General features: G+C 39.9%; 2 protein-coding genes across 2 annotated transcripts; one reads left to right on the top strand and one right to left on the bottom strand.

Moving 5' to 3' along the window:
- The first annotated feature begins 4835 nt into the window (after positions 1-4835).
- Positions 4836-9707, top strand: LOC149068547 (uncharacterized). The gene has a single exon (XM_089251147.1). It carries the CDS (start codon positions 4836-4838, stop codon positions 9705-9707), a length of 4872 nt encoding a protein of 1623 aa, XP_089107273.1.
- Positions 9708-10873: 1166 nt separating this feature from the next.
- On the bottom strand, positions 10874-19432 carry LOC149068546 (uncharacterized). Its single transcript, XM_089251156.1, has 5 exons — positions 19252-19432; positions 16435-16475; positions 15784-15828; positions 11891-11920; positions 10874-11029 (listed from the first exon to the last, which is right to left on the bottom strand). Exons 1-5 carry the CDS (start codon positions 19409-19411, stop codon positions 10922-10924), a joined length of 384 nt encoding a protein of 127 aa, XP_089107282.1. The 5' UTR covers positions 19412-19432; the 3' UTR covers positions 10874-10921.
- Between the last annotated feature and the right edge of the window lie 534 nt (positions 19433-19966).

The raw sequence follows: 19966 nt of genomic DNA, 5'->3' as shown, positions 1-19966 counted from the left end.
TCCCCAAATTTCCTCAATTTTCGAATTCGCATATCTCGGTGAATATTGCACTTAGAAACGGGAAATTATTTTAGTTGGCATCGGGAAAGACAAAACAACTTCTTAATTGGGTTCTTTGGCACACGGGGACGGTATAAAGAGTGTTTTTTTTTTATTTTACAGCTATAAGATGAATAGCCCTTACAACATGAATGACATATCTGAGTTGGACACGTGATTTGGATACTTTTTCTACTTGGGTATGTCTCTAAGACTAACCAGCCGCCAGTAAAGTGTCATACACCGTGTTACCCATGCAGCCTGCATATACACGTAAAAAAATAACTTGAGACGAAATACAGTCAACTCTCATTTTAACAAATATCATTATAACGTGAAAAATATCGTTTTAACGAAAACTTTTCTAATCCCTCGGATAGGTTTACATAGGAACAATTAAAAAATCTGGAATTCCTTTGTAACGAAATTCTGTTATTACGAAGTGATTTCTCGGGTCTCTTGGAGTTCCGGTCTAATGGGGTTTGACCAAAGCGTATTAATAAAGGGTCTTTAATTCGCTTTGGGTTTGGCTGTATTTCCCCCCAAAACAATCTGACATTTTTACTGTAAAGTACATAATTGAACTTCGGCAATTTGATCTGAAAACAGTCCTTTTTATAATGATTATGTCCTTTTTACTTTTATAAATTTGGGAAGGAAAGAAAAGGAAGAAAAAGGGGGGGGGGGAGAAAAAGAAAAATGGCCAAGACGGGCTCGGTTGTGCGTAAATGCCTCGAAATTCCACTTGTGCGCAAGGGGATTCATGCCTCACTCTCAGTTTTATGACAAAATTTGACATTTATGACTACGGGCACGAGATTAATCTCTATATATATAGCTTTCAATATTAAAATATTTCATTTATACGAAGCACAATTTCAATTATTTGACATTTTCATTTTGATTCGAACCCCAAATCTTTGGCATTTAGACATCATTTCCAACTATCAAATCCAAGCAGTTTTTGCAGATTATGAAAACGTGTCGCTGAATTGGTTTTGCATGCGTATTATCAACACTAAAAACCATAAATTTTAGATTGACATTTACAAAGAGACGCATTGAGCGGGTTACGGACATTTCAAGGTGAAGACTTGCGTGAGAATTTATTGCACTTTTTTTCAGAAATCAGCAGATGCAGTGAGTCTCTAATAAACGGATTTAAATTGCTTTAAATGTAGTCATACGCCTTTTTAGAATTTTTTTGCTAATGCCCACAACATTGTTCTTAGAGGATAGGAAAATTGCATTGAAATTATTGAGGATGCTGCAGGCCAGTAGTAGGGCAGTTAAAAGGAAGCATTACAGTATCGATTAAAAAAATTTTAAAGATGTGGTGTCAATCTTAGAGGAAGTCCCAATACAGGGGCGGATCGAGCTTACCTGCCGCCCGGGTGCGAAGCCTCATGTGCTGCCCCTACTGGCGACCCTGCCAGGAGGCTGATAGGGCTTCGGTAAAGGGCACCTGGAAATAAATCTGATTTTTTTTTTGGAAGAAAGCCGCACATCATTGTTTACCGTACAAAATGTGCGTGATCATACGTCCTGCTTTTAAAGTAGAAATTTTTTTTGTCTTTGTTTTTTGTTCTAGAATTATTTTACTATTCTTAATAAATGCCTGATAACTTGATCCGTGAAAGAGCACTTATTTTTGCGAGCCATCATCACTTATCCTGTAAAGATATTTAACCGGGTAATTTTTATTAAGAAAATTTTTTCAAAGGTGTTTCCGGTATTCCAGCGGCCGGACAAGTGAAAAACCAAAATTTTCCTTTGCCTTCATTTGACTACTGTGAATCAAATTCTGAGTGAGGGTATGGGCCCCTAGGCTGGGATCTTTCGCAGGACCCCTCCCAGTCAGATTTCTCACGGCCTTTTCTATAGTTAATTTATAGCCTGAAAAAGCCAAAAAATTATTAGAATTATCCCACGCTCTTGTGGGGGCCATGGGTGAGGGAACCAAAATGGCCCTTGTAATAGAGAACAGGGGTGGCGCTTGGCCACGTTATCCATTGCGGCCACACGCGGCACCGCTTGCTAAATCCGGGGTGAATGGGTAAAAAAAATTCAATTTGCCAAAAAAAAACCAAATTGTCGGCTCTGGAGGAGCGCAAAATCCAAAATGAAGTGCCGAAAAAATGTTTTGTTAGGAATTGTTTGGATAAATTGTGAGGGAGGGGCATGACCTTCTAAGGGTAGGGCTGACAGGGCTCCAGCTTGAGGCTCGGGACTAAATCCTTATAACTTTTCTTTTTTCACTCTATAAATTAAATGTAGAAGGGGCCCCGTGGAAAATCGGGCATGGGCCCTACGAAAGATTCCCTGACGTAGGAGGTATGGCTATGGAGGGAACAATAGGTAGAGGGTGCAAAAAATAAGTCCCACACGGGTACAGATTTTGTCTCGAGCCGCCCAGATAGCTGCCATTCTTGTTTCTGGTATTACGATCAGAGGCCTTGTCTATTTTTTCAACGTTTCCGTTGTCGAGGTATAGTAGGACTCAAAAGCGTGATGTCGTGAATTTTTACTGTGTTAAATTTTGTTGTCTTAAGTAGTGTCTACGCTGCCGCCCGAGTGCGCCGCACCCCTTGCACCCTCGCTTAAGCTGCCCCTGTCCCAATACATTATCACAGCAATGTAGTTTTAAAAAATTTTAAATTTCGCGGATATTTTTCCCCATGCATGATTTGATCTCTTGGAGTTCGTTATAACTGAATTCGACTTTATTTCTTTTCAGCAGAGGCAATGGATTGGCACCCCCTTTCATAATTCATAAAAAATACCCCAGAGCAATTCTCTTCTCTTATTCTCTCTTCGATTCTCTATTCGATTTTTATAAATATATTCCCCATCAGACCACTCAGTGCCGGCTGAAGATAGCTTTGTGCTAAACTAGATGACTATCCGTCTGCAATTGCATGAAAACGATGGGTTTTTTTACAAGCTTTCATTTTTCACCCATCTACTTCTTGGATTACATTTACTACCAGCACTCAAAAGAATGTCAATGAATGGTCAACAAATATTTGTCTGTTTTCTTTATGGCAGCCCTCTTTGAATGAAAAGTCTGAACACACAATTTTCTGTCTTTACAGTTATTCCATTCCGTTTAAACCGCTTATATAGTTTGTGTCAGGGCCTACTATCACCCCGAAGTCGTAAAACCACCGAGATTACATGAACCACTTTTCTTTATTTCCTTCTTCCTCATGTTAATGTTACTTGAATGGGGAAAAATTACGAAAAAGATATTTTATGCATTTTTTTTAAAATTAAATTTTTTTAGAACCACTGGTCTAGAGCATACTAAAAAAAATTGAATTTTTGCCATATTGGCAGTCATTGTCCTCAGAGAGGGCAAGCTGGCAATTCTATTCGAGTGAATAAAATGGGGGATATGACAGACAGATAGACATGACCGCCCAGAAAGACCATCTCGGGAAGGTTTGCGCTCTTTCCCAAAGGGATGGACGGTCTCGGAGAGCTGTGTACATAACAGTCTGAGTGCATATGTAGTGTTGTGTTTGATTTTTCAGTGCTGCCATCTATATTTCAGAAGGGAAGTGAGTGATGTGTTATGATTGAATTACATTTGTATTGTTTTGTAGGTCTGTCGCTCTCTGTGGCGAGACTTTCTAAAGGGGAGAACGGCTCGCATTCGCGACCACTACTATGGCGACGGTGGGGTTCGAACCCCGGTCCTCGCGATGCGAGTCCGTCACTATAACCACCCACTCGACCACCACAGCGGCGGGGGCAGCTATATTCATTAAAAAAAGTTCATTTTTGGAAATTGATTACATAAATAGATATTTTGACTGCATTCAAAATTTGAAAAAAAAATTAATACTAAAAGAATCAGATTTACTTTTGACGCTGCAAATATTTAGTAAATACAGTTAATGAATGAAAAACTGCCAAAGACAGGAGAATGTGAGTATCGATAAAGGGGAAAAAAAGTTAATTTTTTTGACAACGTGTTGCCACACACATTAAGAATAACAGTCTTAATGTTTTTCTGTCTCGAAACTCGATTATCCCGTTTTGTACTGGAAAACACATCAATATGAAATCATAATATGTTGTGCCACTCTTAGACTCTCTGATTTAGCGATCAAATATAGAAATTATTTCAGGTGCCAATGCCGATTTCATAGTCGCCTTGGTCCCTTGGTGACCTAGCACCTGGGATTTGTCAAGATCCGTTTTAAGACGACCTTGGGGCCAAAACATGTGTTTACAGTTCGGTAATACGCCACGAGATGGCGTTGTGTTCACTTTTTTTTTTAAATATATTTTTCTTTAATTTTCGTATGTGGATGTTTGGTCCTCGGCGCTAAGTGTGTCCGAATAAGTGTTGTTGTTACCGCCGTTCGAGAAGCATGACTGCTAAATTTTTCATCTGATCAATTCGGAATTAAATAAAGTTTGTTTTTTCGTTTAAACCGGGAATTCCATTCTTTCGCAGACGCGAACAGAACATTTTTTGGGGGCTCGGCCGGGATCCGAATCTGAATCAGATCATCTTGCCTGAAAATGCCGACTCAGACGGAAATCGTCAAGCTACGAGGACGAGAAAAGGCCGCTCTGACTCGCATTGCCAGTTTCGCAGCGTCGCTGGAGGACTCTACATCAACGGAAGCAGTCCTGGTGAGACTAGAACGGATTGAAGATGCCTTCAAAAGGTTCATTGAGTATGATCAAGCCCTTCCAGACGAGGTATCGGAGATGGGAGAAGTCGAAGATCGTATTTTGACGTCAAATCGAAGCTGAACCGATTCATCAATGCCAAGAAGATGGTGGAGGCGTCGGACTCCAACTACGCATCCCAAGTGCAAAACTCGGTCACTGGGTCAAGTGGGTTCAAACTCCCGAAGCTGAACATTCCCGCGTTCAGCGGAGAATACATGGAATGGCTCAGCTTCAAGGACATGTATCTAGGAGTTGTGCACAATAACGAAACTCTCAGCCCAATACAGAAGTTTCATTATTTGAAAGGACTCCTCGAGAAAGCTCCAGCCGATGTCATCCGCCACATTCCGATCTCGGAGGCTAGCTATCAAGAAGCTTGGGGAAAGCTGGTCGAGCGTTACGACAAGAAAAAGCAAATAGCCAGCTCGCTGGTTTCTACTTTCTTGAATCAGCCCAGGGTCACCAGTGTGAAATCTAACTTACGATGTATAGCCGACACTTCCGAACAAGTCGTCCGCAGCTTGAAAACTCTTGGTGATGGGGCCGTCAGCCCAGACGTATGGTTGATACATCTACTGCTCGAAAAGGTTGACGCCGATACTCGCCGAATGTGGTTCGAGAGGACCGTCGACAAAGACTTTCCAACGTTCCAGAGCTTCATCGATTTCCTCAACGAGAGATCATCGGCTATCGAGGATACGGCAGTCGATTCCGCATCTGAAGTGAAACCCAAAGGTACGTCTAGTACTGCATCTAGATTGTCTGACGTGAAGTGTCCAAAATGTAACGGTAACCACCCCGTTGCGAATTGTATTAGTTACAAAAATCTGAGTGTCGCGGCACGCAAGGATTTTGTGCGGAATAAAAATCTTTGTTTTAATTGCTTGTCAAACAAGCACTTGAGCAAGAGGTGCTGCTCTCAGTTTTCATGTCGAATATGCAACGCGAGACATCATTCCAGTCTCCACGAGCAAATGCATTCAAACTATGCTACTGCTTCGGTGTCGCGTGATGAGCCAGCTGTCAAGTGCACTGGAAATTCTTCGGAAGGACCACCTGAACTATCTCTCAACGCTGCACAGGGAAACATTGCCTTGTTGCCCATTGCATTTGCATCGGTCCGTGATGCCTGGGGTCGTTATCAAAGTGTCAGAATCCTACTTGATTCTGGTTCTCAGGCTACATTCATTTCTCAATCAACTGCCCAGAGGCTTGGCCATAAGATATCATCTTGTGTTCGTGTCCCAGTAGCTGGATTGGCATCTTTTCAGCCGACTACTACTCAAGGAACTGTCAGTTTGTGCATAACATCAAAATACGATCAACGCGAAATGTTCAACATGGATGCTTTTGTGCTAAAGAGATTGACTGCTCCTCAACCATCCTCGGTGATCAAGTTCAAAGATCGCGACATGCTTGATGGTCTAAACCTGGCGGATCCAACATTTTCTACTCCAAGTGACATTGATTTAATCATAGGAGCTGATCACTTCTTCTCGATAATTCTTCCTGGTCAGGTGATGAATGCAAACAAGGAGCCCATTGCCCAAAATTCGAGATTGGGATGGATCGTTACTGGCAAAATCAACAATGCCTCTTCGGTTGTTGGATTGACAGTGACAAATCTCAGCATGAATGACGAACTGAAACGGTTTTGGGAGATCGAATCAATTCCTTGTGAAAAGGTTCCTGAACTAACTCCTGAGGAGGAATTCTGTGAAAAGCATTTCAAGGAAAATGTCTCGATCAACGAGAATGGACGTTTTGTTGTGAAGCTTCCAATCTGCAAACCTGATGTAAAATTGGGAAATTCTTATGACTCTGCATTCTCGCGTCTGCAGTCGATGCAAAGAAAATTCAAGCACGACCCAGAATTGTCAATGGAATACAGATCGTTTATGCAAGAATACGCGGATTTGGGTCACATGCGATTGGCTGATGATGACTGCTCGATGATCCCAGATGATCAGAAATTTTTTCTCCCTCACCATGCTGTACATAAGCATTCCAGTTCAACCACAAAGTTGAGAGTCGTTTTCGACGGATCATGTGCTAGTAAGAATTCCGTCTCATTGAATTCCATTCTTGGTGTTGGTCCTAAACTACAACGTGATATATTTGAAATATTGCTGACCTTTCGAGTGCATAAAATTGCATTTTCGGCAGACATTGCAAAAATGTACAGACAGATACTTGTGTCTCCTTCTGATCAATCATACCAACGTATTTTATGGCGTGACAATTCCTCTGATCCTATCGCTGTGTACAAATTACAAACTGTCACCTACGGTTTGTCTTCCTCGTCGTTCCTGGCTACTAGATGCTTGAAGCAAATAAGCATTGACAGTCAAGGCAATAATCCAGATGCAGCAAAAATCATTTCTAATGACTTCTACGTAGATGATTTGCTATCCGGTGCGGATACTGCGGAAGATGCCAAGCGGTTGTGCTCACAAGTGTCTTCGTTACTTCGAATCAGAGGTTTTGAGCTTCGTAAGTGGAGATCGAATTCGCAATCACTTCTAAAGGAGCTGGATGCAGCTTGTGATGACCACAATATTGCAATTGACAGCAATGAACAGTCCAAGGTATTGGGATTGAACTGGAACTCTGTGGATGATGCCTTTTTCTTCACACCATGTTTGAACATTGATGTTCCCTTGACGAAACGCAAAGTCCTCTCTGGATCTGCTCAGATATTCGATCCAATGGGATTAATTTCCCCATGTATAGTATGGATCAAAATATTCTACCAAAAGTTGTGGGTGGTGAAATGTGATTGGGATGATCCATTACCCGATGTTCTAACTAAGGAATGGGTTGACTTTCAAGCTCATTTTAATGCAATAAATGTGCTAAAGGTGCCTCGTTGTGTATCGGCATCAGAGGGTCCGATATCATTACATGGATTTTGTGATTCCTCTGCTCAAGCTTATGCGGCTGTAATTTATTACTGTCAAGAAAATTCTGGGAATACTAAGGTCACTCTGTTTGTGTCAAAGACTAAGGTAGCGCCTGTGAAACAGCTGTCAATTCCTAAACTTGAACTCTGTGGTGCATTCCTGCTGGCTCAGCTGTCCAAATCTGTGCTGAAATTTATCAAGATACCAGACATTCAAGTTTTTGCATGGACTGATTCCAGAGTGGTCTTGTCCTGGTTGTCGTCACATCCACGAAGATGGAAAACCTTTGTCGCCAACCGGACTTCAGAGATTCTCGATACGCTACCAGTAAGTGTATGGAATCACGTCACATCGAAGGACAACCCAGCTGATCTTGCGTCTCGAGGAATCAGTCCTGAGCTGCTGCAAGAATGTGAACTCTGGTGGCATAGACCACCATTTCTCCCTGATCCATCTGCAACCTGGCCTAAGACAAATGATGAATTGCTGAAATCATCACCTATGCCTGAAGAAAGACTGGATCCAATATACTCATACGCAACATCGATCAACGACACTCTGAGTGAATTATTTGAAAAATATTCATCTCTGTCCAAAATCATTCGTATCGTTGCATACTGTTTCAGATTTTTGTCAAAATGCATCGGGACAAAACCCACTGACAGCAACATCGTGAAAACCACTGTGAATCCATTGCAGTTGTCTGAGATAGAACGTGTAAAGAAAGTAATCATTCGGTGGGTTCAAGACTGTTCCTTCAACGATGAGATAAATGGCATTCGTAACGGAAAACCATTGAACTGTAAAAGCATACTTGGATCACTGAATCCATTTATCGATAAAGATGGTGTTTTACGGGCAGGAGGCAGGATTCAACGAGCAAAATTGACATATGGAGCCAAACACCCGATCATTCTGCCAAAAGATCATCCAATTAGTTTGCTTATTATTCGTGAATCTCACATTGCGAATCTGCATGCTGGTCCGACGCTTCTATCCAATATCCTGAAGCAATCATATTGGATTATTGGAGCTAAGAGGATAATTCATAGAGTTATTCACAAGTGCATTGTGTGTTTCCGGTTCCATTGCAAATCAACCTCTCAGCTGATGGCTGATTTACCAGGTCCTCGAGTCACCATGAGCAGACCATTCACGAACTGTGGTGTAGATTTTGCTGGCCCTATCGAGATAAAGCTTCATAAGGGGCGTGGATCCAAATTCGCGAAGGGATACATTGCTCTTTTCATATGCTTGGCAACTAAGGCTGTACACCTAGAAATTGTGAGTGATCTCTCATCGGATTCTTTCATTGCGGCCTTGAAGAGATTAAATGCGCGACGTGGCGTGCCATTGAATATGTACTGTGATAATGCAACGAATTTCGTTGGTGCAAGGCGTAAGCTCGACGAACTAACGTTGTTCGCGAAGGAGATAAATGACAATCCAAAAATATCATATTTCCTCAACCAACGCTCAATTCAGTGGCACATGATACCACCCTCTTCTCCTCATTTTGGAGGGATTTGGGAGGCCGGAATTAAATCAGTCAAGTTTCATTTGAAAAGAGTCGTTGGAGATTCACGCCTGACATTTGAAGAGCTATCTACTCTAGTGTGTCAAATCGAAGGAATACTCAATTCCAGACCATTGGTGTCTCACAACGAAGAAAACAAAGATTCGATGCAAGTGTTGACACCCTCTCATTTTTTGACTGGCGATATTCTGTGCTCAGTTCCAGAAGAAGTGGACGATGTCAAGCATCCGTCAACGAGATGGCAACTTGTTCGGAATCTGAAGAATAGTTTCTGGAAACGATGGCACACTGAATATCTCCATTCTTTGCAACAAAGGCATAAATGGAAGAGCACCTGCCCTAACCTGTCCGTAGGTGATGTTGTGGTACTTAAGGAGAGCAACCTTCCACCATCAAGCTGGCCGACTGCTAGAATTGTGGAAATACATCCCGGAACTGATGGACTCGTTCGTGTAGTAACGGTGAAGACTAGCAAGGGCCTCTACAAACGGACTATCACCAAGATCATCAAGCTTCCCTTTGACTCTAATCAATAATAATTAATAGTAATTAATTAGGGCAGGAGTATGTTTACAGTTCTGTAATACGCCACGAGATGGCGTTGTGTTCACTTTTTTTTTTATATATTTTTCTTTAATTTTCGTATGTGGATGTTTGGTCCTCGGCGCTAAGTGTGTCCGAATAAGTGTTGTTGTTACCGCCGTTCGAGAAGCATGACTGCTAAATTTTTCATCTGATCAATTCGGAATTAAATAAAGTTTGTTTTTTCGTTTAAACCGGGAATTCCATTCTTTCCCAGACGCGAACAGAACAACATGTTTCGGAGGACAAACTGGTCTTCCAGGAAAAGATCCAACTAACTACAATAGGCTTAATCGTGTGAATCCACACATATAAGTACTTTTCTAACACTTCGTTGGAAACCAGACGCGAACGACCTTTCCCTTGCCTACAACGTTAATCTGTCTTTCGAATGGTAACATGTATTTCATCATCATACATGATGCTAAAATCAGCATTTATTACATATACCGCACCTTTGCTGTCAAAGAAATAATTAAGGAATTACTATATTGTTAATGGTGCATGCCTGATTCGTCGCATAGCACATCAGGTTGTTACGAACTTCCAGTTTATTCTTCTTTAATTCAAGAAAACAGATATTTTCTGGATATTATGATGAGATGAACTCGGAAAGAAAAGTCATTTTGTCTCCGGCTGGGCTCGAACGAAGGCCCTCTTGCATACCATCTACACCACTGGAGACACGACCCTGCCTTCCTTATTTCACGCACTGTGGCGTGAGGCGCTGAAGCAGAGGTAGTAGTAGCCTCTATCTTCAGGGAATGGCCCCCAGGTGGGACGGTAGAGACAGAGATAGACGACATTTTTCTCACTCAGCCCAAGATATCAAGGAAACAGATATTTTCTGGATATCATGCTGAGGTGAACTCGGAAAAAGCCGTTCATCTGTACCTTTATTCTTCAATGGTTATCGTTTTTCATTGTTTAACGTGTACATGTATCGAAATGCCTTTATAAAAACGTATATTCTGTTCAGGAAGAAACTCATGTCCTTACAAGACATGTTAATAAAGCACTTCATACTTCATGAATGTAGCTCACATTAAATTTGCTGTAAATAAAATAGAAATTCAAACAAGCCATACATGCTATATAATTAAGTATTTATTCTCATAATTATTACAATGTTTTTAGTTTTGGAGTCCATTTTGCCACGTCGGCATTTTCACAAGTATTTTTCCGAAAATTCGGCCAACATCGCCGGAAATTCCTTACAGGCCTCTTCTTCGGCCATTTTTTCAGTGTAAAAATCTACCGCTATTTCGAAGCATTTCTGAAAAATCAAACATTAGTTCATATTTTTGAGAGAAAGAGAAAAAAAATCGTTTACAAAATGTTCGATAACAGATCACAGATACGTATAGATCCGTATAACAGATCAGATCAGGGGCATCAGGTCTGTAGTGTTTTCTACTCACGCGGTTTCTTCTATTAATTAAATTATTGATAAACGATCGATTACTTTAAGTACTCGTGTTTTGAGGACTGTACTGTTTTCCCCCAAGATTACAAATCACTTTGAGTTGAACTGGGAGCCATGGGAAAACATTCTACAAAACTGATTCTATAAATTCTGAATTTCTCCCATATCTCGAATTACTTGTTTTGAAATAAATGCTAAATTTTCAACACTTTTGGGGAATATATTCTGATTTTTCATCAATTTCAAAAGTACTTCATTTATTATGAATTTTCATCAATTCTGGAGTTCACATTTTCTGAATACTGTATTTCTAATTACCCCTCTCTCACAGAATAAAAAAATCGAGGCTAAGGAGCCCCCCCGTTATTATTTTCGCCATTACCGGGACCCGCTTCCAGTAAGGGCGGCTCTGGGTTGGGAAGTGTATCGGAGAATTTAGGGGTAAGGGGCACAGGATATCTCTTACACAGAATTTTTGAGTAAATAACATTCAAAATTATTTGAAGTTTTTAGAGGAAATCCAATTAATTAGCATTCATAGAAAGAATTTTCTTTACAACATTAATTTTATTTTAGATCGTCTTGAAGGGGGCATGAGCCCCCCCCCCCCTCTCCTGCGTACGCATCTGATAAAAATAAATCGTAAAACAAACAAAATAGCAACTAAAATGTCACGAAAAAAAGTATCTCACTAATACTGTATATACTCACTGGGAACATTTCTTTCTCAAAAACTGCCACCTGTTGGGGGAAAAAACCACATCAATTTCGTAAGTATATATTTAATGTGTGAATTTAAAGTATATATCTCCGACTACGCTTCTGAAAACGTTATTTTTGGAAGACGATACATTAGGCCACTCTATTGGCCCGCTTGTTAAGTGTGGCGAATGTGCCACGGAACCGCCAAAAAACGTTTTATGCAGGTCAGGTCAGGAAGACAATATCGATTTTCATTTTTCCCGAATGTCTATTATAAAATAGACATCATTTTGATTATATGACGCTTGTTAGAATCGAAGTTACGTCCACTTCAGTGTTACGTTGTTACATACAAGTAGTATACGAAATGATAAGAATGTGGTATTTCTAACAATTTACTGGAGTTTGAAACGATTTCTGAAAATTTATTGATTGCATCATTACGAAATCTTGATGATATTGTTAGAAATGTAATCGTCGCAGTAGTTTGTTATATAAGTATGTGTATAGGGGTCATTCAAGTATTACGTCAGCATCGAGGGGTAGGGGGTTTCGGATTTGCTGACGGGAGGGGGGGAGGTTTTGAAGGTTGCTTGCTTACGTCATTAACCACTCTGTTCTGAAGATATGAAATATTTTAAGCTGCTGACAAGGTGAAGGGGGGGGGGTCAGTGTTTTGTTGACATTTGCTGACAGGGGAGGGGGGGGGGCTAAAAAGCTGCTGGCGTAATACGTGAATGGCCCCCATGGATGTGCTTGTGTGACGCGGCACGTCCTGAACCGGCCGTTTCCAGTTATCTGCGTAGGTGTGTGTGTGTGTGTGCGCTTGTATTGTGTGTGTCCTCTCTTGTACAATAAATAGTCTTCTTCCTGACACCGTCTCGTTCGCACCTTTCTCTTTAACAGATATTTTGCTGTATATTGTTGAACTGAAATCTAAGGTCTATCGCATGCATTTTTCCAATTACAGTGTTTCATACAGCACATGGTGGATGAAATTTCAAAAAATTCCCCCGTACACATTAACAGATTTGAGTTTAACTAATGAGCATATCATACAATCCTTTAAAATTTGGTTCATACTGTGAATGTACTGTTAAATAACTAAAAATTCCATTCACACAGTTTTTTGCAATAGTGTTTCGAATATTACGTTAAATTTGTTTAAAGTTTGTCATAAAAATGACTTTTGCATAGAAAATGAGTCTAAAATTTGTTATTATTTTCACAATTTTACAATTTTGAGACACTTTCTTTCAAAAAACATTATTATAGTTCACTCCAGTACCATTTTATAGAACGGGTGTGTGAACGTTACAACATTATTATATGCGCGGAATAGTATTTGGCAAGGGAAGGGGGGGGGGGGGTCCCTGGCCTTCGTCTTATTGGCAAAAATGGGTCCACAAAAAGTTTTGTTTTGAATTGCGTTTAAATTGCAACATAATTAGCTTCGAAGCCTTCTGTTCGAATATTGAAGAATACTTAGCCCAAGGGTGCGCAACCTTCTGCAGAGTGCGGGCCACTTCATTGGGTTGAAAGCGTATCGTAAGTGATCTGGAACGGTGCTGCATGTCACTTAAGTGATCTGGAACGGTGCTGCATGTCACTTAAGTGATCTGGAAATGTGCCGCGAGACACTTGAGTTATCTTGAACTGTGTTGCGAGTCACTTAGTCCTCTGGGACTGTGTCACGGGCCACGTAGTAATTATATCGAGGGCACTAAAGAGCTTTGGAACTGTGTCGCGGGAGGTTCACTTAAGTGCTGTAGAACTGAGGCGTGTGAGTCACTTCAGTGATCTGTAAATTCGTTTCGGGCTGCTTTATTGATCTGGAAATTTGCTTGGGGCAATTTAATTGAAATGATAATGTGTCATAATCCATTTAAGTGATCTGGTAATGTGCTACTTAGTTTGGTTTTAAAAAATTAATTTTGTGATTGCGGCCACATGAGTCCGATTCCAAGGGCCACAAATGAACCGGGACCATTGATTGAACATGTATATTTAATATATAGAGAGAGTATACGACAGGAGTGGCCCCAGGCGGACCCTTATCCCATGGTAATTATGAATTTGATACATGTATTTTGTAATACAGTCGAATCCCGTTTTAACGAATACCGTTATAGCGAAAATCTCGTTTTAACGAACATTTTTCTAATCCTCCAGATAAGTTTATATAGGAGCGATGCAAAAACAGGGCCGTCATTTCAATTTTTTCCCGGGGGGGGGGGGGGGCAAAGAGCATGTACTAAAGGTACGCATATATACCATTTGTAGTGCATTTTCAAAAGACAGCCCCCACCCCCAAATGACGTGGAATTCCTTTATAATGAAATTTCGTTATAACGAAGTGATTTCTCTGGTCTCTTGGAGTTCGTTATAACGGGATTCGACTGTAATAAAGCAAGGTGTTCACAGAAATCTACACGGTGTTGCAGGAACGACTCCTTTGAAATGATATAAGTCGGTTTGTGAAATTAGTTAAAACTTTGACAAAAAGATGCCGCCGCACTATAGGCGCAATGCCTTCCAAACAGTGGATGGTATTACCCTTCACAAAAAAAAAGGATCAAATTACATTACAATGGATTCAAAATAGTCTCCTGGCCTTGCAATGGTATGAGAAAAGTGAAAAGTGAAGCTTGAAGTCACTTTCCTTCAGTGTCAATACTGCAATGATGTGTATGCCTTACAGATGAACTGTTCAAGCTGATGCAGGAAGCTGATAAAAAATTCTTGAAAAAAAATACTGGAAATCTGGATTTTAAATACAGAAAAATACGGGACACCACCAATTATCGCCAAAAATCCTGCCAAAACATAGGCAGACTTGGAAGTCTGGGGGGGGGGGGGCATGGTCATTATTGTTGGGGGCACGATGATGATGATAACAATTCATACGTACACATATACATTAGATTAGTCAACTCCACATTTGACGCTGGGAAGGCAATGCCCCCCCCCCCGTATCTCCGCCCATGTGCCAAAAGTAAGCAAAGTTACCAATTATTGCTGAAATCATTGAAAAATCACCAATGGGGAAAGATGCCATTGGCACTACTGCTTTAATTTCAACCCTTGATTTCAATTAAGACTAAAAATTCAAGCAGGCTTCGTTGAAAATATGTGAAAAAAACTGGACATTTTCACAAAAAAGTTGGGATGGCCAAAATTACGTGAATGTCCCGGGAAATATGGGACGTGTGGTTACCCTATGATACAGACGTTGAGGACCCTTGCTGTGAACAATGACCTTCAAATGGCCCACATAAAGAAGTCGTGAAATAAAACGAATGGTGACATCTGTTAGTTAACACGGTAACTAATTTTCGAAACCGATGAATTTAAAATTCCAGATCTACCCATCAAATGCATATTACTTGTTTCATTCTTTCTATGTAACACTGTTTCAAAGTTACGGCATTTCAAAGTTGGTTAGTAAACACTCAGTTATACAGTTACACTTGGCACTAAGAATTAAGAGAGACAATTATTAGGCCTCAGTCCCACGAGAGTTTGCTAAATGTCCCTTGGTAAGATAATAAGAGTTAAAGATAATAAAAGTCTTTGTCAGGATTCGCGGTCGTCTCGGGCCTCGGGCAAGCAATAAGTTTTATGGCTTTCGATACAAAGGCAGCGGAACGAGCGTCTTCCTTTGAAAATGACCGAACAAGTACGGATTACTTCACGCCGGCTGTGGTTTTTGCGGTTTACGTCCAACAAAGACTTTTATTATCTTTATATACTTTTATTGACATTAATTATCTTACCAAGGGCCCCCTAGCAAACTCTCGTGGGACTGAGGCTTTAGTTCCGTGGCCACGCGATGGTTTCGCAGAATGGGTTTAACGTCGTCAATAAACGTATAGAAGTGTCTTTTGTGAAAATTACGTTACCAAATCATCCGCTGATATCTCCCCCGATATCATTTTCTCCTGATCCTGAAAAAGAAAAGGGAAGAAATATGTACTCTCGGTATGAATATGTATATGTTTTAAAGTAAATGGGATAAATGCGTTTATTATGCATACTTAACAAGCATCTTGGAAAAATTAGATAAATGTCCCTAAATTTGTTACTTTTTCCAGTGATTATGCATAGTGCCCGAGCGTCGTTGGTACTATAAACATAAATCTTATTATATGACATACATGGTAATTCATAATTGTATTGTATCATTATATCGGGATCCGATCGATCGTCAAATTTGCTATTATATCGGGGTTCATCGCATATACTTACCTCATTTGGAATTTTTTAATGTTTATCAAATTCAACAACTACGCTAGAGTATTATGCATAATCACAGATTAAGGCTTCAAATTTCAAGTATTTGCCAAATTTACCCTTTATTATCAATTATAATTACTATGCATAATCACCGGTAAAATTGATAATGTTTTTAGTATTTATGAAGTTTACCGACGATGCTTCGGTATTACGCATATTCGCAGGTAAAACTGATAAATTTATCAAACTTACCAAGGCGACTAGTAATCATGTATTCTAAGCGGTTATTAAGTACGTATAACAACTGATTTTCTTACCTCTTTAAATTCCTCCTCACACTCTGCGACTCCTTCCAACGCTAAATGCAAGAAACGTGACACGTAATTATTATCAAGCACAAAAAAAATGCTGAAATATGTACTAAAAATGCAAATCTGCTCTTAAAAATGCCGAGATATGCGATGAAATCAACAATATGTGCGAAAAATGAAAACAAATCCATCTAATAATGTCGAAGAATGGCACTAAAAATGAAAAATACATAAAAATTGTGAAAAAATATCCATTAAAAAATACCGAAATATGCATAAAATGAAAAAAAAACATGCCTTAAAGATTCTTCAACACGTCCTAAAGGGCATACATAGGAATTTTGAAAAATATAAGTAAAATGAAAAAAAATATGCATTTAAAAATGCTGGTTTCCCTAAAAGAGGAAAAATATGAGCGAAAAAAAACTGCCTTTATTTTGAAAATATGACCAAAAAAATATTAAAAATGAAAAAAAAAATGCAACAAAAAATATGCATATTAAAAAGCACTAAAAATATGTACTAAAAGAAAAGGAAAATATGCAGTAAAATTATAAAAGTGTGCGAGAAAAATCAAGAAAACATGCATTTAGGAGTGAGTGCAAGAATATGCGAAACAACAAAAACAGAAAATGATGGGGCCCCTGTTAGCCCTCAGCCTTGTGGGAGAACCATGCATACTTGCTTATTGTTTTGAGCTCTCGCATGGTCCTCACGCGGGTGGGGCTGACAGGGTTCCAGTCCTGAGGCTCAGGAGGACACAATTCCATAATGTACTCAGGTTTTACCATGAGATACGCTCATTAGCGAAGATCACAATTACGTCATTAAAGATCGAGGGAAATTCTAGAACCCCTTTATACACGTATATGAAGGGGTCTTAGGAAAGTCTAAGGTGACTTGATAAGGACCTTATTCTAGTGGCTATAGGAAATTCCAACTCCGAACCTATCTCGTGACGTAGTAGCCGAAGATTACCGATTGGGAGCTACGGTTGTTACGTTTGGCAACTTATCGCTAAACACTAGGTTTCATTAACGATATCGCTTTTATTCCGTCATGACTGCTCGCGCGATAATAAAATTTTATAGTACAGTAATATAATATAACATAATTATCATAATAATAATGATATATTATCACAACTAAATATCAACTCTGTTCTCACCACAACCGGAAATATGGCAAAACTGATAAGTTGAAACAAGATGTTGCAAAAAACAAAAACCGCGGGTAACATTATTAAGAACAATTTCGAGTGAGTTTTTAATGGATCCGAACCCACAACTTTCATAACACAAATCCCATGCTTAGCCGTTATATCGACGGGAACATGCCAATCGCGCGTAAAATTAGGTATATCTATCATTAAACATTGTCAGGAAATATATTGGCGCCAACCACCAATCGTCCGAAAAACGGTCGTTCAGGTCACTCTTTTGGTCATTCACATGCTTACACACGCTCTAGGTGACTCTTTTCGTTACTTACTTACCTGCACAATCTTTTCTTGGTCATTCACATACTTACACGCTCTAGGTCACTCTTTCGTTCACTCAAATGCTTCTAAACTTTCCAGGTCACCCATTTCGTCACTCGCTGACCTAGTCCCTCGCTTTCTAGGCAGAGACGTATTTAAGGTTTTACTGCCTGTGGTCTATACAAATTTTTTGCCACCCATCTCCCATACTACTGATTTTCTTGACCACTCATTGCTCAAATTTGCTGCCCTGTGCCCCTTGTAACAACACTTTTTAGAAACGATTAAAAACATTTTAAACAGATGTCTTCATGTTTTATTTCATTTAAAAATATTGCATACAGCGCCATTCCCCGCTGGTGGTGAGTTTTTGAACTTTGGAAAAATTGAATCCCATGACCTCTTTTAAACTATTACCAAGTTTGATAACATTTTGTCATGTAGTTTTCCTTTTATGGCAATTTCAAAGTGGAACTTTAATTGCAAAGATCCTGGATATCGTACTTTCTGTTTAAACGTGTCAATTGTGTTCACGACCCCCCGAAGGTAAGCTATTCCATTTATAGACAAACCTATTAGAGAAAAACTCCCTGCGACACCACAACCTGGAATTGTCTCTCACCAATCGAAACTGGTGTCCCCTTGTAGAAGCAGTTGGTTGACGGTGTATTAATAGTTGACTCATGGTCCATCCTATCCATCCCGATGAGAATTTCAAACAATCCGATCATATTTCCCGACACTTGCCGTTCCTCCAATTTAAACATATGCAAGAAATCAAGTCTCTCTTCGTAGCTTAAGCCTTGTGTGCCATCAAGAGCACTGAATCCCCTCAATCAAGTCTATGTCCTTCTGTAGGTATGGTCTCCAAAAGCTTACGGCAGTGTCCAGGACGAACCAAGCTTCAGAAAAGCGGAAGAATGACTTTAGGAGAACGCAGACACGTTTTTGAAAATGAAACCGAGCATTCTATACACTTTTTTGACCAGCGCTGAACAATTTTCGGAAAACCTAAGCCGCTTATCAATGAGAATTCTCCAATCAGTGACTCTAGCTGCATCCGGGATAGTGACACCATTCCACTCGTAAGAGAAACGTGGGTTGTTCGAACGAAAACGAGCGACCGTGCACTTGTCAACGCTAAACATCATGCTCCCTTCATTCATTTGCCCATGCTCTAGTCCTGTTTAAGTTGGTCTGAAGACTCTGCCTATGGATTTGTTTCCCGACTATCCCCATTAGCTTCACATCATCTGCCAAATTTGTTAATAATCCCATAGATACCCTGATTGAGTTTATCGATAAAAATTGAAGAAAATATTAAAGTAAAATGAAAGTATTACCGTTGAATTCTTCACTGTATTTTTCCATTTCATCCGCGCATTCCGTGGCCATTTTTACGAGCGTTTCTTCGTCGTAGTCTTCGATGCCGCATCTGACCAAAGACACGAGTCCAGAAATGACCAACAACAACATCAACGGGAAGTGCTCCATGGTGTTCATATTTGCTGCGCAAATGGTGGCGGTGATGGTTGCAACTTGCGATTCCCCTTAATAAGCTTACTATTATATACATAGTTCTATTTGGCGGAAAATTTCATAATTTTCCTTAAAATATGATATTTACTTCCTTCCTGTGAAGTCGACCTTAAAAAAAAGCGTGTACGTAATATTATGGTATGTTTAGGGGGAAATATGATCATTTCTTTGTCCAGTTGCACGGAACTTTGTTGATACAGGCTATGATGGCATTTCTGTTGCTGACACAGACTTTCGTCTTGTGTATGAATTCCGTGCAGAAATCTGCATTGAAATATCCTGAAAGATGGTGTGTGTATTATTTGCAGCATCCCTCCGAAAATGTTTCGTTGAAGATTACACAGATAGCGTCACAGATACTAGCGGAAGAACCGATATACAGAGTGATTCAAATCGCTTGTTCATAGAACTTTCTTTGCAAACGTTTTAGAAGTATACTTCCAACTACAGAAAGTTTTCAAATGACATTCGTTTAGGCTGCGGGAATAGTCGGAGAAAACTTGATATCAAAACGGCTGT

This window comes from Pholcus phalangioides, unplaced genomic scaffold, assembly GCF_987345545.1.
Source record: "Pholcus phalangioides strain wild (caught in Gottingen) unplaced genomic scaffold, Ppha-v1.0 ptg000024l_1, whole genome shotgun sequence".
Classification (NCBI taxonomy): Eukaryota; Metazoa; Arthropoda; class Arachnida; order Araneae; family Pholcidae; genus Pholcus; species Pholcus phalangioides.
The sequence above is the reverse complement of the archived record's forward strand: the minus strand, read 5'-3'. Positions and strand labels throughout refer to the sequence as shown.

Bases quoted from the DNA above. Each gene is read 5' to 3' on its own strand.
- LOC149068547 (XM_089251147.1), top strand. From the start codon at position 4,836: ATGGTGGAGGCGTCGGACTCCAACTACGCATCCCAAGTGCAAAACTCG.
- LOC149068546 (XM_089251156.1), bottom strand. From the start codon at position 19,411: ATGAACACCATGGAGCACTTCCCGTTGATGTTGTTGTTGGTCATTTCT. The intron at 16,476-19,251 runs GTAATACTTTCA...TCTTGCATTTAG, and splicing joins ATACAGTGAAGAATTCAACG to CGTTGGAAGGAGTCGCAGAG. The intron at 11,921-15,783 runs GTAACGTAATTT...TTCCCCCAACAG, and splicing joins AGATATCAGCGGATGATTTG to GTGGCAGTTTTTGAGAAAGA.